The sequence below is a fragment of the Myxocyprinus asiaticus genome, chromosome 4 (genome assembly GCF_019703515.2).
Source record: "Myxocyprinus asiaticus isolate MX2 ecotype Aquarium Trade chromosome 4, UBuf_Myxa_2, whole genome shotgun sequence".
Taxonomy (NCBI): domain Eukaryota; kingdom Metazoa; phylum Chordata; class Actinopteri; order Cypriniformes; family Catostomidae; genus Myxocyprinus; species Myxocyprinus asiaticus.
The window spans coordinates 58,511,460-58,532,684 of NC_059347.1; the positions used below are offsets into that span (position 1 = coordinate 58,511,460).

General features: G+C 37.2%; 2 protein-coding genes across 2 annotated transcripts in view; both read right to left on the minus strand.

Annotated features, from left to right (window-relative positions):
- LOC127440008 (paxillin-like) overlaps positions 1–1,518 on the minus strand; it is a 42,945-nt gene extending 41,427 nt beyond the window's left edge. The window contains exon 1 of the mRNA XM_051696370.1: positions 1,381–1,518. Within this exon, the coding sequence (XP_051552330.1) occupies positions 1,381–1,393 (13 nt within the window). The 5' untranslated portion in view covers positions 1,394–1,518. The remainder of the gene's footprint in view (positions 1–1,380) is intronic.
- Positions 1,519–17,587: 16,069 nt separating this feature from the next.
- LOC127439994 (trichohyalin-like) overlaps positions 17,588–21,225 on the minus strand; it is a 31,742-nt gene continuing 28,104 nt past the window's right edge. Inside the window, exons 7-9 of the mRNA XM_051696335.1 lie at positions 20,707–20,855; positions 20,404–20,502; positions 17,588–19,410 (exon numbers count right to left, since the gene is read on the minus strand). Coding sequence (XP_051552295.1) covers positions 20,427–20,502; positions 20,707–20,855 — 225 coding nt within the window. The 3' untranslated portion in view covers positions 17,588–19,410; positions 20,404–20,426. The remainder of the gene's footprint in view (positions 19,411–20,403; positions 20,503–20,706; positions 20,856–21,225) is intronic.

Sequence of the window (21,225 nt, forward strand, 5' to 3'; positions counted from 1 at the left end):
CCATTTCATAGTATATGAGACCCAAAATTAAGGGCAACAAGTTACAGCCTCAAGGAGTAGATTAGGGGAGACCTTCCGTCACATCACAATTAGTGGACAAAACCAGGCACCAATGACAACTACACTACACTTTGTTGTTGCTTTTCAGTTAGACATTTCTTGCCAAACTGTGTGTGTTGACTTCTCCATTAAAGCAAATACAAATCAAAAACACACCAGCAAGAGGCTCAAGACTAATAGCAGTACTACAGTAAGCTTTGGTCAATATTAATGGTGAAGTTTGGAGGTGAGGTGCCAAATGGCACAATGCTGCAACCTTTTTGCATCCTTGCAACTTTGCTTGTTGTAATTATTGATTTGTCTACTTTCAATTAATGTATTTTGGGACATCCTAGGATGTAAGGTCACAGAGAAAATCAGACAAACATGCAAAGTGATCGGGGAGGACAGATGAAACACTGTGTTAAAACTGTACCCGTGCCATAGGAAGTATGGTTGCTAATGCTCCTTGTAGAGTTTTGTTAGTTTTATTCAGTCAGAAAGCTTAATTCATTTGTTTTGCTTACTTATCACAGACAGACAGACAGACAGACAGATAACTAAGAGAGCATTTCCAGCTGATGTGTTAGAAATTATACATATGCAAGCATTATTTATATTTTAAAACAATCACAGAGTATAAAATGTGTCCATATATTTCACTTAACTTAGGCAGATTATAAATGAGTGTTCCAACTGTCCCGGGGTAGTGTTTCAACTGTACTCGGCATGGTTTTTAGCATTTATTTTGTTAGTAGCCAGATAAAGGTATCTCATGTGGAAAAAATTTTATGTTTATTCTACTCTGTCTATGTGCAGTAGAGCAAAAAGCAAAAAGTGCTCCAACTTTACTTGGTCTACCCACTGTATTTACAGAAGTTGCACTAACACCAGACAGACAACACAAAATAGTTAGACATAAATCAACAAAAAAGTATCACCTACACTTCTGCATTTAGTGGGTATATTAAGCTCAGTGATTTCCTGCGCTAGCAAGGGTTTGATATTAATAAGACACACAGTGTTGCAACTTCCAAGTGCAGCAATGCATTAAATCAATCTGACTCCAATCCACGAACACTGCAGCATCAATGTACACCACCAAACAGCTGAAGATACAGTAAAATGACGTGTAAAATGAGCATTAAAGAGCTGTTTGGAGCCTCGGGGATGTGTTGTGAAGCGCATGTTGCTGCAGTCACTGCTGTATAAACACAGACATCGGCGCGCGCTGACGTTGGCAACAGACCCGATGTCCATCATCTTTTACTCCTCGCTCTAGCGTCAAACTGATCCTTTCACGATTATCCGATGTAAAACGTCAGACGAGTTCATACTCACCTAAATCGTCCATTTCTCGCGGTGCTTTTGATGCGGCACAGGGACAAGGAGCCAGTGATTATACCGCTTCGCTCTGTTTCGTGGCTCGTGTGCGCTCCGCAATCACACGCGGAGAAGTTTTCAACTCTCGTGCATGCGCGGCGCGAGTCCGAGATGAGGACGAGCACGCGCAGCGTCTTGGTGCACACAGTCCTGTCGTTAATAATAAAAATAACAATAATAATTATAATAATAACTGGTAAACAGTCTATTCTTAATCAGGTCAAATTAAAAGTGAATAATAAGTTATATTATAAAATAATTAATTTAATTTGAACGTGTCATTATGATACATTACCCTATAAAATATAAATAATATTACGTAAAATTATAATTGTTATTCATATTAATAGGCCTACTATGATTATTTATAAAGAGTTATAAATAAAGTTTAATTATATGATATATTGTGATATATTATCAATAATATGTTTTATCATAATAAATTATATCTATCCATAAATTGATTCTTAGGATTTACACATTTTAATTTCATAATAATTTTCATCAAATTGAACTGAGGAATCTTTAACCAAATTAAATTATTACAACTTACATTTTTTCTAAACATTGCACAATTCAATTTGATGGAAATTTGTTATGAAATTGAAATGCGTGAATCTTAAAAAATAGGCTTAAATATTTTTTGAGTGATGTACTGTGTGTATAACGTTCATAAATGCTTTGATTTGTCATTTATTAATTTAATACGACTTTCGTTACAAATAATAGATTAGCAGCATAAAGTTAGTTGTTTTATTATATGATATATTGTATAATATGTAGGCCTGTTGTTATAAATTATATGTAAATTACATAATATGTACAATAAATCATACATTTTATACTGTATATGCATATACTGTATATATAAACAGACATATAGACAGTAGGGTTCAACAGGACTAAAGGCACCCCTTAAGGAAATTTAGCTTTTTTCTGGTCACAATATGTATCAAGGTCAAAAAAAATTATTTAATTTTTATTGAAAATAGATGTAGCAACATAATTTGTGTGAAATTAAATAATAACGGAAGGTTGTTTCAATTAAAATTCAGTTTAAAAAAAAAAAAGAAAGAAAAGTGGTAAGGCACTTAAACCCCTAGGGGGTTTAAAGTGATATCGTGTAGATACCGGGGCAGTTGTTATAGGGCACAATTTATCAACTAATGCAAATAATTTTGAGACAGTAAGATGCTTTTTTTTGAGTAACAAATTAAGATTATGCTTACTCAAAATATCTACTTCAGGAAAAAAAAAATCAACCATTTCCTGTTAATTTCAAACACATTTGGCATTTTATTACAGCTCAAGTATTCTATAAACAAACTAATCTCTGTTATGATTGGATGAGTCAATGTGAGCCCACTTTGAACATTTTACATAACAAATCTATTCTCCCAACTTTAAAAAACAACAACAATGTGTATAATAGGGAACAGGGGGGACTTTTTACCCCAAATACCATCCTTTAACTTATTGGACAGTTATTGAAAAATGTTTGATTTAATGACCTTAAACAAAACTGAAAATGATAAATAAGTATTTTATTAATTTCAGGGATTTTCATTAGCTACATATATTTGCAACATTTTAAAAAATATAAAAAATTAGATCAAATTGCCTCAAAATCAACCATTAGACACCACACGCAAAGATCTCATGGATTAGGAAGTCCTGTGGTAGTTTTTGTTGCTATTTAGTGTTTTGGGAGAAAATAAAATCAATGGAGCCTTTAGCCCGTTGTACCCTATATAGTGTATATACACATACATATAATGTACATGTAAGCAAATGCTTCAGTTTTGTATTTTTCTAATGTAATATGACTTTTACAATATTAGTAGCCCTACAATTTGAGTGAAGTTAATATGATGCATTTTAATATAATTAATTATAATTGTATTTATCACACATTTGCACATATACAGTAAAATTCTTTTTTTCACATATCCCAGCTAAGCTGGGGTCAGACATGATACAGCACCCTTGGAGAAGATAGGGTCAAGGGCCCTGCTCAAGGGCCCAACAGTGGCATCTTGGCAGTACTGGACTTGAACCCCCAACCTTCTGATCAGTAACCCAGAGCCTTAACTGCTGAACCACCACTTCTCCTAAATTAATATGAATTATAGAATGTCTTTGTATTTGGTATATCCCCCTTGCTAATAACACTTGAGCTGGCATAAACTCCACAAGTTTTTGAAAAACCTCAATCAACAAGTGATTGTTGATTCTATGTTTGCCCGTATGGACAGCCTTGTTAAAGATGTACTGAACATGTCCAAAGATATTCAAGACCTTAAAGGCAGCCTCCAATTTTCACAGGCTGATTTGGATGACCTGAAAGCTACCAGAGCATGCAGCACTGAAAGAAATCCAAGTTAGCCTTGCTGATTATCAAACTTCCATACAGAATCTGTCCACAAAATTGGATTATATGGAAAATCAGTCAAGAAGAAACAATCTGCTGATAGATGGTGTGCCGGATTCAAAATCTGAATCTTGGAGTGAGACAGAGATCAAGGTAAAGAAAGTTTTATTTGACCATCTTAAAATAGATTCCAAGCTTATAGAAATTGAAAGATCTCATCAAACTGGTAAATATGATCATGCTGGTCGCCCCAGATCCATTGTGGTTAAACTGCTTCGATACGAAGACAAACTAGAAATTTTGAAGAGGATAAAATCCCTCAAAGGCACTAATCAACGTTTTCATCAATGAGGATTTTTCTGAAAATGTTCGCATGAAACGAAAAGAACTGTTACCTCAACTCAGAGAAGAAAGGAAGGGGAACATTGCCTTTCTGAAATCCGATCAACTAGTTGTGCACCCTCCACGTTCTGGTTAAATCTCCCCTTGCTATCCCTCATTTTGTCAATCTACAGCTACAAAATGTCACAGATCCCTAGATCATATATTATTATCGGTATTGTTGTGATTTTACTATGTGCGATATAAATTAATCAAATTCTACTTCATTTGAAGGTTTGGCCCTTAGTCCTCATGATATTAATGACAGTAAGAATATGATGTACAATGATTGCTTTGATCCAGATATACATTTTCTCAACTTAAGAAGGGCCCATGTTCCATGTGATTTCTCAAGTAGTTTACTAGATCAAGGCTTAATAAATATTTTTTCAACTTTTCACCTAAACATACATAGTTTTCCAAAAAATTATGATCATCTCATTCAATATATGTCAACTTTAAATCATACATTTTCAGTACTTGCTCTTTCAGAAACATGGCTCAATGAGGATATAGTATCTTCCTATTCAGTGCCTCAATATAATGCTGTGCATTCATGTAGAAAAAATAAAAGGGGTGGAGTTTCTATCTTTGTTGACAGTAATTTTCAGTTCATTGAGAGGAAAGAGTTTTGATAAAATTGGGGTTGAATCACTTTTCATAGAAATACCAAGTTCCAGTATCTTTGGAGGGAACTATGATTGGCTAGGTACTGCTCGTATTTCATATACTGTTTGCAAGACAGCACATAAAACTGTTTGAGTAATAGATAAAACAATGGGTCTAATGACATCATGGTTTGTTGTGAAGTTAAATGCCAGGAAATCTCAAAATTTCACAACTGATTAAGCTGCTTAGATGAGTGTAGAAACATCTTGAGTAACAGAAAACCACATCAAGCTGATGGGTAAACTTCTGCGGTGACCTGGAAAACTGCACATCTTCATAGACAGATTTAAAAAATAAATAAAGCAAATGAAGAATGAAAGAATAAGGTTAAATAAAGAATAAAAGCTCTGGGAAAAACATGTCAAAAACTTTATTCTAAAATAGAATAATTTGCTCAAAATTAGGCATTTTGGGGATTTAGGACTTGCAGATAGCTTCAATGCAAAATCGTCATCCTCATGCTAAAACTAGTTATATAGCTTACATCTGTTGCACAATCATTTGAGAACATGTCAGGTGTAGGAGTAGCAGTCGAGGTGAGAACTAAAATGCAGCGTGCGAAAATGGGCTTTACTGAAAGCAAAACTACCCGAAAAAAAAAGTTCAGGGAAACAAACCAGAGGACAATCTGGGCTGGAGAGAGAAGCCCCACGGCCCACGTGGTCCCAAGCTAAACGAGCAGAGACCAGCCAGGGAACTGGAATGAGGCCTCCAAACAAAGAACAGACAGGAAAATCCAGACTGAACACCTTTAACAGGAAAAACTTCACAATACATTCCACAATGAACTGGCACAAGACAGCGAACACTGGGAGATTAAATAGAGGGAATAATGAGGAGGGTAATAAGATGGGGCAGGTGAATCAAATGAACTAATAACCAGGTAACAAGGGGATGGGGCCTGGACTTGAGACAGGAGAGCACATGGCAAACAAACCTGACAGAAGCCATGTGCTCACACCTAAAACAATGACAAGACATTAGAGCACATGGCAACAAAACCATAACTGGTCATGTGCTCAAACAAAAAACGAGACAAGACAGAGGAGCGCATGGCAAGGGACCCAAAGCCAAGCGCTCACAAAGACGAGAATGGACCATGAGTGTCTGGATACCGACCCAGAAACTAAACCGAACAAGCACAAAAGGTCAAGATCCAGACACCATGCTCCGAACGTGAAAACACAGACTAGACAGAAGAGCGCAAGGCAACGAAATAACACCTGAAGCCGTGTGCTCACACAGAGACACAGAACATGAGTGTCAGGATCTTGTTAGCACAATAAACATGACTGACAAGTGACAGGATCCTGACAGAACACCTTGTAAAATGTCGCAAAGTTAAACATCTACACAGATGAACAGAAGGTACAGCAGATTGGAGTTACAGTCGTGATTTCCTTACAAAAATCTGTCTGTACTAGCTGTCTGGGAGGCACACAGAGGCCTAGTTTGGTTGCCCATTCTCTGCACAAACAACCTCGTAACTATCTCATGGATAGGTGTTTTGGACAGGCAATGAAAATTTGCCATAATTTTCCCATCAGCCCTCATGCCAAATGCAGTGCCAAACAATGCCAAGCACTGCCAAGCATCAGACGGGAGTAATTTCATTAGTTATCTTTTTTTTTTTTTTTTTTGCAGCTGCCACGCTTTGTTCTAATCCCGTGGAATCAGAACAATGACAATAAAGAGCTTGACTTCTCCATTCTCATGAGTCAGCTCAACTTCTGCCAAGAATGAACAACTTACAAAGAGACAAGAAAGAGAGAGAATGAAAAGGAGACAGGAAAACACACACACACACACACACACACACACACACACACACACACACACACACACACACACACATTAAATACAGTTTATCATTTATTTGCACTGGTGTTAGACGATGTTAGATTTTGTTGTTGCTTTTACAAAACCTACAGAACTTCAGCCTGTCATAATTTTTTTTTTCTTTGCATATTTCTGGGTCAGTACAGTCCATATTAATATTGATATATTTAAATGTTTGATTTGCAAGACAAAAAAACAATTTTGGTATGTGTTGCGTCGCCGCAATCCGTACAATCTGGATCCTAAAGCAAAACCAATTGAGAACGACTGAATTTTAATTATAGAAGTGTTTTTCAAACACATAGGTTTACAAACATAGATTAATATCATCTAAGGATTCTGGAAATACCCCTAATGTTCTTTGTATACATGTTTATTCAGAATTCATTCTAAAAAAAAATTACACTTACAGCAGTTTCTTATTCTTAAAGGAATATTCTGGGTTCAATACAAGTTAAGATCAATCGACAACATGTGTGGCGTAATGTTGATTACTCCAAAACGTAATTTTGACATGCCCCTCCTTTTCTTGTCATGTCAACAAACATATCGTTTATGTCTTGTGTTTATACTTTTGAAACATTGAGGATTTTAACATTTACGGATTGGTCCCATTGACTTCCACTTCCATTGTAAGTGCCTCACTGTAACCCAAATTTTTGCTTTTTTTTAAGAAAATAATTTTTTGTGGTAATCAGCATTATTCCACAAATGCTGCTGATTGAGCTTAACTTGTATTGAACCTAGAATATTCCTTTAATTCTACTTAGTTGTATTCAGATTTGGATTACAATTCTACATCCTGTTTGGGAACTGAAATGGAATTTAAAGGGGCATTGGTATTTGGAGGTAGGAATTTATCTATTCAAACTTTATTTATTTTAACTAAAATAATTAACTAAAATATATAGTTGTCTATTAGCAATCTCCCTATTGAAAAAAACAAACAAAACAATTTAAACCAGCTTAAAAAAAAATTCTGCTAGCCTTGCTGGTTTTAGAGGGGTTTTGGACATCAGCTTGGTCAGGGTGAGACACCAGCTAGTTCAACGACTATCAAACCATCTTACGCAGCAGGGCTAGCAGAAAAATAAACACCAGAGATACCAGTCTAAAGTCAATGATCAATGCATGGGGCTGTCACCTTTATTTCCAATCATAGACACACAAGAGTTAAGGCAGTCACTTTCGCAATTTCTTTTTGGCCCTCTGAGCAGGCACAGGGCAAAGGTCATCAGTGTTAGTGTCAGGGCGAGCCACCCTCCTTCAGCTGCTGGCTGCCATAACGGGTGGGGCAGGGGGAGCGGGGACTGGATTGGGGTTTGGTTTGGGATTAGGAGCTGGGTCAGGAACAGTGAAGCAGCCTCATTTGTGCCACTGCATATCACGCACCCTGGATGGACTGCAGCTGTGGTTCTGTGGCCCCCCAGTCGTTCCAGTGTTTGTAATCGCCATGTTCAAACACGAACTCTATTCCACGGTAGCCAGGGTACATGTAGCCAACCCACCTGAAACAAGAGTGCAGTGATATCCAAGTTTGCAACAAATCGGCAATCTAAATTTAGCAGTTATACTGTAGTTATAAGTGATTATTACAGAGCTTTCTGGAATACTTGATTGGTCAATCGCAACATTCTGCAGTCAAATGCTTTTGTACACTCCAGAAAATAAACTTTCACTATTGTCAGTTTTACTGAATCCTCCCTTGTGCAAATTACTCAACAAATGCATGTAACAAAGTGAAGTAAATTTAACTGAGTTGTTTTAACCAAAAAGTGTCTTGTAAGCTGTACTTAATCCATTTGTGTTGGGACAACATAAATATTTTTGTTGCCATTAACTGAAACTGCAGTGATTTGAAGTTCTCATGATGCTTTGAACAAAACTAGATGGAGAGAGTAAATATTGAAATGAAGTGTAATTGTATGTGTTTTTAAACAAGATGAATGCAAGGGGAGAATAGTTTTGAATGTTTGTTATGTTGAGAGGGGGTTAACACTGTGGTGAAGAGTGGAGCTTGAGAGGACAAATACTAAACAATACTATATTGCTTTGTCCAATAAGCTATTTTTCTGCCACTCACAGCAGAGTAGTAAGAATCTACTTTATTGAGATTAATGCGAATTAATTTACCAATTCAAATGGTTTGCATTTACTCAAAAAGCTTTTGTCAAATTTACTTGAATTTCTTTATTTCATACAACTGAAATGTGGCTTGTTGGAACTACTCAACACTGTTGCGTGGAACCACTTTATATAGCTTTTTGAGTAAATTCAACAGTTTATTATTTAATTTTTTTATGTATAATGACCACTAAACTGTACACATTTGATCGATGTCAAAAGCAGCTGATTTCCTACAAAGCTGTGCTAGTTTCATGTCTCTCGTATCACTCTGTGGTCACTCTTACATTATAATAGTCAATTGTAATAAAACTCGAATCAATATTTTATTATTAAAAGAATGCTCCGGGTTCAGTTTAAGTTAAGCTCAATCAACAGCATTTGTGGCATGATGTTGATTTCCAGAAAAAATTATTTAGACTTGTTCTTCTTTTATTAAAAAAGAAGCCAAAATCATGGTTGCAGTAAGACACTTACAATGGAAATGAATGGGGTCAGTCCATAAACATTACAATTTGGACAGTTTCAAAGGTATAGCCAGTAGCCAAAAGATGTAAACATTACACATGCCAACATGATTTTAGTGTGATAAAATTAGGGATTTACAGGGTTTACCAGATCACAGAGTTTACCAGCATTAAGTCGTCATGACTACGAAGTTGTATTATTGGATATAACTTCACACAGATAAGATTAGGAAATTATTTTATCACACTAATATAATGTTAACATGTCTAATGTTTACGTCTTGTGGTTATATTTTTGAAACCATGTTTATTTGAACGGATACGGACTGGCCTCATTCACTTCCATTGCCGTGATTTTTGCTTTTGTTTAAATAAACGAGGGACGAGTCAAAATCATTTTTGTGGTAATCAACAGAATACCACAAATGCTGTCGATTAAGCTTAACTTGTATTGAACCCGGGCATTTCTTCCAGTATCATGTCCATTTATTTATTCATTTGTTATGTGGGATAATGTACAATCAGCCAGTCATTACACTCAAAAGATATCAGTTTCAGCCAATTTTTAAGATTTACGTATTTACGTACAGCTGTATGACACATATTTCCATTCAACTTAATTGGGTAAGTATTAAATAATTAAATAATGTACATAGTATAAATTCACAAAAAAAACCTCAAAAAACCATCATTCTTTCCATGTTACCATGTATCTTTTTTGTGGTTGAGTGATTGTGTCTTTCAATATAGTAACCATGCAAATTGGGGTATTTGTACCTTGTAAATCGTGCCCGCTCCCCCTTGGCTCTTCCCAATGACTTGTTGATCTGAGACTCCCTGCTGATCTGACATCCTTCTGCCTGTCAAATACACAAGCACACATCAGAGACGAGACAATTTGATTCTGTCATCATCTCATACGCCAATCACAAGCTTTTATTAACAATAACGGCATTAGGATGGCAACTAAAAACACTGATTGGTGTGTGAAACAAGAAAAATATGAAAGAGCAAATGTGATAATTGATGAATCAACCTTTGGAAAACCTATATCTGTCGAACACTAATCTGAATATTGGAGGTGATGTGTCCTCCTAAGTGTCTATGGTGGTTATGGCCTTGATCAAACATTATTTGGGGACAAATTAGGAGATACAAAGTTATTTCAATCTTTTAGCAATGACGTTTCCTATCCTGTTTGATAAAGCTTTTCACATCTTTGACCACATGCTCCGATAATGTTATTCCATTCCTCTATTATTGCAATTACAACCAAACTATAAACAACTTTAGAAGATGTTAACACAATAAACCTGTGACAGATTTTAAGACAATTTTTATAGACAATTTTAAGATAATAGACCATTATAAAACTAGTTTAATATACACATACACTTTCCTTAAAAAAATTTACGTGGTTGAAATTCTGTATTGTGGCCCTACAAAAATAAATGCAAATATTAGCATATTGTTGGCTCCTGTATGATAAATCACATGTGTTTGTCCGCATTTGTAAGTCACTTTGAATAAAAGCATCTTCTAAATGAATAAAATGCATACATACAGTTGAAGTCAGAAGTTTTCATGCACTTAGGTTGAAGTCATTAAAACAAATTTTAATATTAAACATATTTTATATTAGCAAACTATAGTTTTGGCAAGTCATTTAGGACATCTACTTTGTGCATGACATGAGTAATTTTTCCAACAATTGTTTACAGACAGATTGTTTCACTTTTAATTGACTATATCACAATTCCAGTGGGTCAGAAGTTTACATACACTAAGTTAACTGTGCCTTTAAGCAGCTTGGAAAATTCCAGAAAATGAACAAACCTTTAGACAATTAGCCAGTTATCTTCTGATAAGAGGTGTACTGAATTGGAGGTGTACCTGTGGATGTATTTTAAGGCCTACCTTCAAACTCAGTGCCTCTTTGCTTGACATCGTGGTAAAATCAAAGGAAATCAGCCCAAAAATTGTGGACCTCCACAAGTCTGGTTCATCCATGGGAGCAATTTCCATATGCCTGAAGGTACCACGTTCATCTGTACAAACAATAGTATGCAAGTATAAACACCATGGGACCACGCAGCCATCATACCGTGCAGGAAGGAGACATATTCTGTCTCCTAGAGATGAATGTAGTTTGGTGCAAAAAGTGCAAATCAATCCCAGAACAACTGCAAAGGACCTTGTGAAGATGCTGGAGGAAACAGGTAGACAAGTATCTATATCCACAGTAAAACGAGTCCTATATCAACATAACCTGAAAGGCTGCTCAGCAATGGGTATTCCAAATGGACAATGACTCCAAGCATACCTCCAAAGTTGTGACAAAATGGCTTAAGGACAACAAAGTCAAGGTATTGGAGTGGCCATCACAAAGCTCTGATCTAAATCTGATAGAAAATTTGTGGGCAGAACTGAAAAAGTGTGTGCGAGCAATGAGGCCTACACACCTGATTCAGTTCTGTCTGGAGGAATGGGCCAAAATTCCACCAACTTATTGTGAGAAGCTTGTGGAAGGCTACCCAAAATATTTGACCCAAGTTAAACAATTTAAAGGCAATGCTACCAAATACTAACAAAGTGTATGTACATTTCTGACCCACTGGGAATGTGCTGAAATAAATCATTCTCTCTACTATTATTCTGACATTTCACATTCTTAAAACAAAGTAGTGATCCTAACTGACCTAAGACAGAGAATGTTTTCTACGATTAAATGACAGGAATTGTGAAAAACTGAGTTTAAATGTATTTGGCTAAGGTATAAACTTCTGACTTCTACTGTATATACTGTAAATGTTTAAATACAGCACATAGAATAGAAAGTACTTTATTATATAATACAGAATATATAGAATAAGCATTAAAATTATCATAAAATTACCAAAAAAAATTAAATAAAAAGTATCTTCAGTTTAGAAGTAGTAGTGGTAATAGTGCAAACATTTAAGTCACACTTATACAACGGATACGCGTAAAATGCAAGGTGCAATAAAGGATGAAAGAATGAAAGTAATATCAAAAGAAAAGTAAATATTTGTATTTCATCTTTACCTGTATCTCCTGTTCCTCACCAGCTGTTGTCACCCCTCCACTCTTGCTCAGTGTGTGTGTGTGTGTGTGTGTGTGTGTGTGTGTGTGTGTGTGTGTGTGTGTGTGTGTGTGTGTGGGTATGGAGGTGTGGGTGTGCTGGGCGATTGTAGGGAACCTGAGGGTATTTATGGTTTAATTCCATCCACAACAGCAGAAATGTGTTGGGTGTCGATTGCTGTTGATGCAGCAAGTCTATCGTTTGCATCTGTGTCCATTAGACTGCATTTCAATAGCCTGAGAGTTGGCAGGGGTTGCCCGCAGCCACCAACCTACTCTGCTGCCAGCATGGGTTCAGCAGGCACTGACAAGGTGTGAGCCTAGAGGATTCAGACAGGATCATCTGCTACCATCACAACCCTCTCTTTCTCTTCTTGACACACCAATACAGTCAGCCTTCTATGAGCCTTAAACCTCAAAAAGCTACACTGCAAAAAATGATTTTCTTACTCAGTATTGTTGTCATGCTTTTCATTCAACATTCTCACAGCAAGATATATTTACCTGACAAGTACAATGACATATTTATTCATGTTTTCAGCTAAATCTAGAAAATTTTCCTGCACACACACACACACACACACACACACACACACACACACACACACACACACACACACACAAAAAACGCTTTTAAAAATGCTTCTGTAAAAAACTGTTAATTGGTTAACTGATTATTACCTTAGTTACCATGTATGGTGAAAAATTATATTGTATTTAACAAGTAATTGTTAAAATTAAGTATGTAATTTTATAGTAAAATATTGTAATATACATTTATTAATTTATCTGGAGGGTGTTTATCATAATTGCATTTATGCTTAAGTAACAAAATTATGGTTTGTATTTCTTCTTTTCAAACAGAAATTAACACAGCAATGTTTTATGGAAATGGCAAGAAGAATGCACAGTAACTGTAGCTCTTCCAACTGTCAACTATGACGACGAGCTAGGTTTTAGTGGTAGTGAAAATAATCAACAACATTGAAGAACGTGTAATAATGATTCATTTCCAATGTGGTACACTGGCATGCAAAGGCACGATTACCACCACTATTTTTAAGTTTAGACCTGGGAACACAAAGCAATTCAGATTCACCAGATCTAAGAGATCTCGATGAAGTGTACAGGTACAGAAAGTCGGATAAGTACTGTGGCACCTGGTTATGGAGAGATTTAAATACAAACAATACAATTTTAAAATCAATTCTAAATTTAACAGGAAGCCAGTGCAATGAAACAAGACTGGTGTGATGTGCTCAAATTTGCGTTTCCCCTTAAGGAGCCTAGCCGAACAAGCTGAAGGCGTGAAATAGACGAATGAGGGGCACCAATGTAAAGCGAATTACAGTAATCCAGGTGAGAAGTAACAAAAGCATGGATCACTGTTTCAAACTTGCTTAATGACAAGAATGGCTTAACCTTAATTAACAAACGAAGATGATAAAAACATGATTTTACCACAGCGCTTATCTGCTTATCAAATTTAAGGTTGCTGTCAAACAGAATGTAAGGCCGATGTCAAGATGTCTGATAGCCCAACACACATCAATTCATGGAATAACAAAGAACTTTCGACTTCAGACAACATCTGGACTCTCTTACAAAAGCTACCTGAATATCACCACGTGTGATAAATTGCAAATCACCTTGCTACCCCTCTTCTTTCTCTCCCCCTTCTCCCCTTCAACAGCTCAGGACCCATACAAAGACTTATACAAGAATTATATGTAAAAACGTAACAAATACCATGAAAACAAGGAATGCAACTGTATGAGTTTGATATCATTTAAGAGGTCTCTGTGCGACTGGTATAGTGGTCTCTTTCCCATGTTGATAAAACTAATGGTAACAAAGTTTTAAGGTCTTTGCCAAATACTGCATAATTCTGGAGGTCTATCCCCCTCCTTGACCTACAATTAAAATGATCTCCTGTATGTTAACAATGTTAAACCCCAGGAAGTCAAGAACCCATTCACCCCCAAATTCTCATTGTTCAAAGGATAATACCATTTGGTACACAATGTTTATTCTGTCTGAGTATTTAAGGAAAGTTGGCAAGAAGCTCGGGGAGTCTGTATTCAGATCTCCCATACTGTCGCTGTATGTTGTTCTATTTGCCAAGTATGTTTCTCTGACTAATATCTTATTTTTAGGGATGTTTGTTTATTCTGATCATATGTGAAATTGGGTTTGATTAAATTCTTGTAACAATGTTTTATATCCTACCTGGCAAATAAATTGTTATTATTTGATTTATTCTGAATTCTTCCGAAATCATTTGTGACCGGTAGATTGTGTTAAGATACTGTTTGTTACCGCAAGTATGAGACCAGGATAAGTCCATTACTGAAGCTTAATGATAGGAGAATCCATGTAAGACTTCAGTCACTGCTTATCGTCCGTCATAGCAAGTTGTGCGTACGTGTCTAAGCGATGGTATCATCTGATTATGAGAGAAGCCAAATCAGATGATATTTAGATTACCCTACAACCTCTGACTATGAACTGAACTGGCTCGCTTGTGACATGAGATCCTCGTAATTGAAATAACTGCCGGCGTGAGACTCTAAGCGACATTCAAGTATTGATCGAAAGGACAAATGAAAATTAAGATGATTCAGAGTAATCAATAACTTAAAAAGAATGATCAGAAGTTAATTAGAGCTGTAATCTAAATTAGAGATCAATTTAAATTGGAGTCAGATAAAATGAATAACAGAATCAATTTGTAAAGTGTAAATTAACAATAATTGCTTTACTTCAGCGCTCAGAAAAGACAGAACAACACAGAGACCTTCAAGGGGCCATTCTAATGGAATCTGACATTGGAACAAATAGTTTGTTTTTTTACTCCTTTTACAAGAACACCCAAGTTCTTAGTGCACACGGTCCTATATGGTGATAGAGAGTCTAGGTCTAAATCACATACACTTTTGTTATTCAAGCCAAACAGGATGATTTCAGTTTTACTCTCGTTCAGCTTTAAAAAGTTATTCGTAAGCCATAATTTGAGTTAATCTAAACAGTCTAATATTGGCTGTAAGGCATGTTTGTTGTTACGCTTTAAAGGGAGATCAATTTGGGTGTTGTCAGCATAGAGATGAGAGGACACTCCTTATCTGTTAATAATGGAGCCCAGAGGAAGCATATACAGAGAAAACAATACAGGGCCAAGAATTGAGCCCTGTGGAACACCACAACTTAGATGAAAATCAGAGGAAGAATGATGTCCAAGAAGGACAGCAAACCTCCTATTAGTTAGGTATGAATGAAACCACTGCAACACTGTGCCCCGAAGGCCCACACATGACTCCAGTCTAGATAGAAGAATATTGTAATCAACCAAATCAAAGGCGGAGCTAAGATCTAACAGGTCCTGTGAAGTGCATACTTCTAAATAAGTTGGGAGAGAAGGTGTGGGTTCAACGAGCCAGGGGTGGAATTCTGTAGGTATTTCCAGAGAGAGGTATAGAAAACAATATAGGCATATGATCTGAAAAACTTGTGTGGTTAATTTCAATGTCCTAGATGGATATACCATGTGATAAAATCGGATCCAGAGTGTGGCCCTGAGAATGCGTTGGGCCAGATACCCACTGAACAAAGTCAAATGAGTCAATCAGGTTTAAAAGCTCTTTTGATAATGGCTTAGGGTCACAGCATATATGAATGTTAAAATCCCCAAAAATTAAAATCCTATCATGAATGGTGACAATGTCCCTGACAAACTCAGCAAATTCATTAAGAAAATTCTTATTTTATTGAGGAGGACAATACACCACGACAAACACAATAGGATTAACCAAGGCAATTTGAAACAGTTGCACTTTGAAGCTGCAGTAGGCACCTGTGGGTAAGGTGTGACAATGATAAAAGTTTTTAAAAACTGTCACTAGTCACCCACCACGGCCAGACAACCGAGGAGAATTGTAAAAAAAATTACAATCCTGTGGCACCAGCTCAGTAAACGGACTTAATCCATGTTTCAGTGATACATCGAAAATCCAAAGCATGAGAAGTGAAGAAGTAATTTAAAAAGTTTTGTTTACCAAAGAACGAGCGTTGATCAGAGCCACTTTAAGTAGCGATGAATCATCCTCAAGCTGTGTTGCTTGGCACAGCGGTCGAAGGTTTCGGGGATTCACTCTGCCTCGGCAGATGCGAGGAGAAAGGCAACGGGTAGGCATAATGAAGGAACTGGGAGTAACAGGTCGCAGCCACCGATGTGGTACATCCAGTGAACGCCAAGATGCACAGCATCTGTGGGTCATCTTAGACCCAACACGGAAGGGGGAAGGCTGCATAGCAGACACCAGCGATGTGGTAGATTTCATCTGGGCGGTGGTGCCACCCCACTTACCATGTCTCCTCCGGGGAACATCAACTGGATGCCAACACAGGTATGCGGGGAGGTATGTTTGGAAGGGATCCACTAATTTCACTCTTGGCCAGATCAACAACCATACTAGGGATGTCAAGCAGTGTTAGGCGGTCATAAACCAGCGTCGTATTGCAGCTTGTGATTAAAAAAGACATAAACATAAAAATTGCCAATGACAGAGAGGGCAGCAGACGGCATGCCACATACACCGGCGCCATCATGCTTTCCACCTTTCTTCTTTTGGATTTTGGCTGAAGATTCAGAGTATTACGTGTGAGGTAATGGGCACTCAAATGTTATTTTGCCCCAGCCTGTATTTTAGGTGATGGGGCGGTCATCAATGTAGAGAATAAGCACATAAAAAATTCGGTTCAAACCAGCGTTATGATCGCCAGACAGATAGTTTTAAGGGGATGGAAGTCGGCTGGAGCGCCCCCATTTCAGGAGCGGTGCTCGGAGATGGGCAGGGTGGCAGCTTTCGAAGAGGGGTCATCCAGAAGACTGGGAAATTTAGACTTGTTTGTGGGGAAATGGGGCAAATATCTGGCGGTTTTGGAGGGCTCTCGGGGAGGGACAGTGGAGAGAGAGTGTAGTGGTTAATGTGTGTGACTATTATATATATTTTTTGTTTTGTTTTTTGTTTGTTTGTGTGTCTATAATTATGTGACCACTGGGGTGTTGTTGGGGGTCGGGGTGGGGTTAGAAATTGGGGGTGCTGGGGGGTGTTAAGTATTGATTCTGTTTGTATATGATTTGCTTTTCTTTCTTTAATAGATGAATCAATAAAAAAAATTTAATCATAAAAAAGAAATCCCATGAAAGTAATTAATTATTAATTTTAATCAAGCACAGTTCCCGTTTCCCAGCATTAAACAGGTAAACTTTTTCGTCAAGTCAGTAGCAGCGATTTACACAGCCAATGTCTAACAAACATAATAAACCAACTGAAAAACATTCACAAATGAGTTTTATGCAAAAGATAACAAAATATACAGCTTACAGGAATAGTTCACTCAACAATAATAATTCTCTCATCATTTACACACCCTTATGTCATCCAAACTCGTATGACTTTCTTCTGCGGAACACAAAGATCATACAATGCAAGTGAATGGTGACCAAAACTTTGAAGCTGCAAAAAGCACATAAAGTCAGCATGAAATGAATAGAATGCAATGGCAATATGTACAGTAAAAAGTGAGTAATATTTTGGTCTGTTCTCACCCAAAACTGATTAGATACCTTCAGAAGACATGGATTAAACCACTGGAGTTTTATGGATTACTTTTATGTTGCCTTTATGTGCTTTTTGGAGCTTAAAAGTTTTGGTCCCCATTTACTTGCATTGAATAGACAAACAGGCATCATATCTCCATTAAAATATCTTTGCTTGTGTTCCGCGGAAGAAAGACGAAAGTCTTACGAGTTTGAAACAACAGGGTGAGTAAATGATGAGAGAATTATTTTTTGGTGAACTGTTCCTTTAATATACAAGACTGCAATTCTGATTTGTGTTTACGAAAGTGTCCATGCAGGACAAGACATTGTAAACAAAACAAAAAAAGTGGTAAAATGGTAATCGGCCAGTTCAAAGCATAACAATTAATGCTTTTCTGCTCACTAGCTCCTTTTCTAGATATAATTAATGTACTGAAATATAAAGGGAAAAAAAATGAATGAATTAAGCAGATTGCACACAGTATATTAGCTGCTTGAGTGACTTCCACTGTAGATTTACTTTTTCATGTTTTTCTTTAAGGTTTCAAGTACTGTTCAATAAAAATTGGCTTTGAAGTCATGGCACATTTTGTAAAAATTAATAAGTCAAAAAAAGGAAAGGAAAAGGGTGATTTACATAGCAATTACATGTTGAATATGTCAGGATCAGACTCAGTGTGGTTTACATTTTACAGACTTTTAGAAACACAACATTATGTGACTTTAAATGAAGTATAAATGAACTGATTTAAAAAAAAAAAAAAAAATCTAAATGCATTATAAAGCCTAAAACCCATAAGGCATTCTTTCCAGTGGTCTGACTCATTTAAAGTGCATTGTAGCAGGGAGCTATACTGTTCTCTGCTTCTTTCATGATCAGAGACAGACTGTTTGCAAAAGACAATGTGAGTGTATCTTGCCTTTGCTTGAACTGTAGCGACTTCTTAAGATGAATCAGTTGTAAGTCTTTTCTGATTTGTAATTCACTTTAAATAATCTGAAATAATCTGCTAAATGAATAAATGTAAATGCAAATGAACCAACTGTAAAGTTAATGTTTGCATTGGTCCAAGATTGATAGGTGTTGTAGATTAACTGTAAACAGGATTTAATCTTTAATAATGCTGGCTTTTTGCATGTGACCTTAAAATGTAAAATGGTGCATTATGGGGAAAAGACATCTTGGTAATGGCTCCAAAAACTTTGAACATGAGCACTTTTAAAGATTAGTCCAGGAGGCAACACAAACTGAAAACAGATACACAGAGCTGAAATATTAATTGCATTTGTCATGTAGAAGTAAGTTTCTTTGGCAGCTTTCTGACATCATCACAGAGTGAGGCACAAAGAACTTTCTTTGTAGAGCACTTCCTCAAAGCAAACTGCATCCGATCTGTTAGGTAACACAGCAGGATTTTGCAGTGGTGGTAAAACTGTTTAAAAGAGAGAGAAATTTACAAGGATGTAAAATCACTGTAATGCAAGGGGCATATGGCTTTTTAAAACAAGAAAAAGCTCCAGACTAAGCTTATTTATGGAGGCTAAAAAAGCAAGACAATATATAGCTACCCAGCTAAAATAATGTAAACTTAGTTTGGTCACTTCATTTAAAAAACAGTGTGAAGAAGCAGATTTTTAGCAGAGGAAGAGGAGTGATACAAGCCGTCAAAAATGTTTAGCCAGCTGCCATATCACCATGTAGCTCAAGACTGGTTGCCTACTAAGGCTAAACAGGGCTGAGTCAGGTCAGTACCTGGATGGAAGACCTCCTGGGAAAGCTATGGTTGCTGCTGGAAGAGGTATTAGGGAGTCCAGCAGGGGGTGCTCACCCTGTGGACTGTGTAGGTCCTAATGCTCCAGTATAGTGATGGGGACACTATACTGTAAAAAGGCACCATCCTTCAGATGAGATGTTAAACTAAGGTCCTGACTCCCTGTGGTCATTAAAAATCCCAGGACACTTCTTGAAAAGAGTAGGGGTGTAACCCTTGTGACCTAGCCAAATTCCCCCCATTGGTCCTTTTTAATCATGGCTTCCTAATAATCCCCCATCTGTTAATTGGCTCTATCACTCCACTCTCTCCTCTCCACCAATAGCTGGTGTGTGGTGAGCATACTGGTGCACTATGGCTGCCGTCGCATCATCCAGGTGGATGCTGCACACTGGTGGTGGTTGAGAAGAGTCCCCCTGTTCACTGTGTAAAGTGCTTTGAGTGTAGTGTCAGAAAAGCGCTATGTAATGTTCATTCATTCACAAGAGTGGATTTTGTCAGCCACTTCTGGTGAAGAATAGAGAAGCATTCAAAAATTCTACCTTGTGGGTTCTTGATCTACAGTAATAATCATGACTATTAGAGCACTTGGTATGTTGTTATTGGTATTTACAGTAAGGGCAGCTGGCGAGAGAATAGTGGAAATAGAATCACCTGAGTTTCTTGAGATTCAAGCTTCACGCTTCACTCTCAGGTTGACATGTGCGCTTCTTGGATTTGAGCTCAAGCAGCCAGGACGGTGAAGAGCCAGAGCTTGTGGATTTAAATCAATCAGAATGATTACAAATATCTGTGAAGCGTTTCTCATTACATTTCTATTGCATGTTTAGACAGTTACTGAATGAAAGATCTGGCATAATTTAGTAAAGAACTGTAATTAAATCGATTTATCAGAGCAAACATTTACTGTATGTCCCCAGTGCATCTGTAGTTTTCTCTGGTCTTGGCAGGACTTACCCACTGTCTTTGGAATCCACAGGGGGCAGCACTCTGGGGCCGAGGGACATGGTAGGTGTGCGGGGCGAGTGTGCGGGCACAGGGGGTGTCGTCAATCCTTCTGATGGAGTGTCTGTTTCCACTGGTCCACTTCTCCTCTTCAGCTGGGCCTGCCAGAGAAAACACATGGAGAGATGATGAGTGACTCACAGGAAGAACTGATGAACGTAAATCTGATTCATTTTGAATGGATAACTCCAACCTGTCGCCTCTTTATTCTTAAAAGTCTGGCCCTGCTATTTCCAGTAGCTGACCCAAAGTGATGATCTTGTGATCAAGAAGTAACTTATTTAGTCCTGGGAAAATACCGCTGTTTATTAAATACAACCGAGCTCCATGGATTAAAGGCTCCTCTAGTAACCAGTGAAGAGATTGTGAGCTCTCTGCCTTTTGAACAATAAAACGACTCCAAATTTAAGGAGGTTCCGATAAAACACTGGCATACCAGAGGTGTCCAGTTTAAGAGGGTCCATCAGAAAA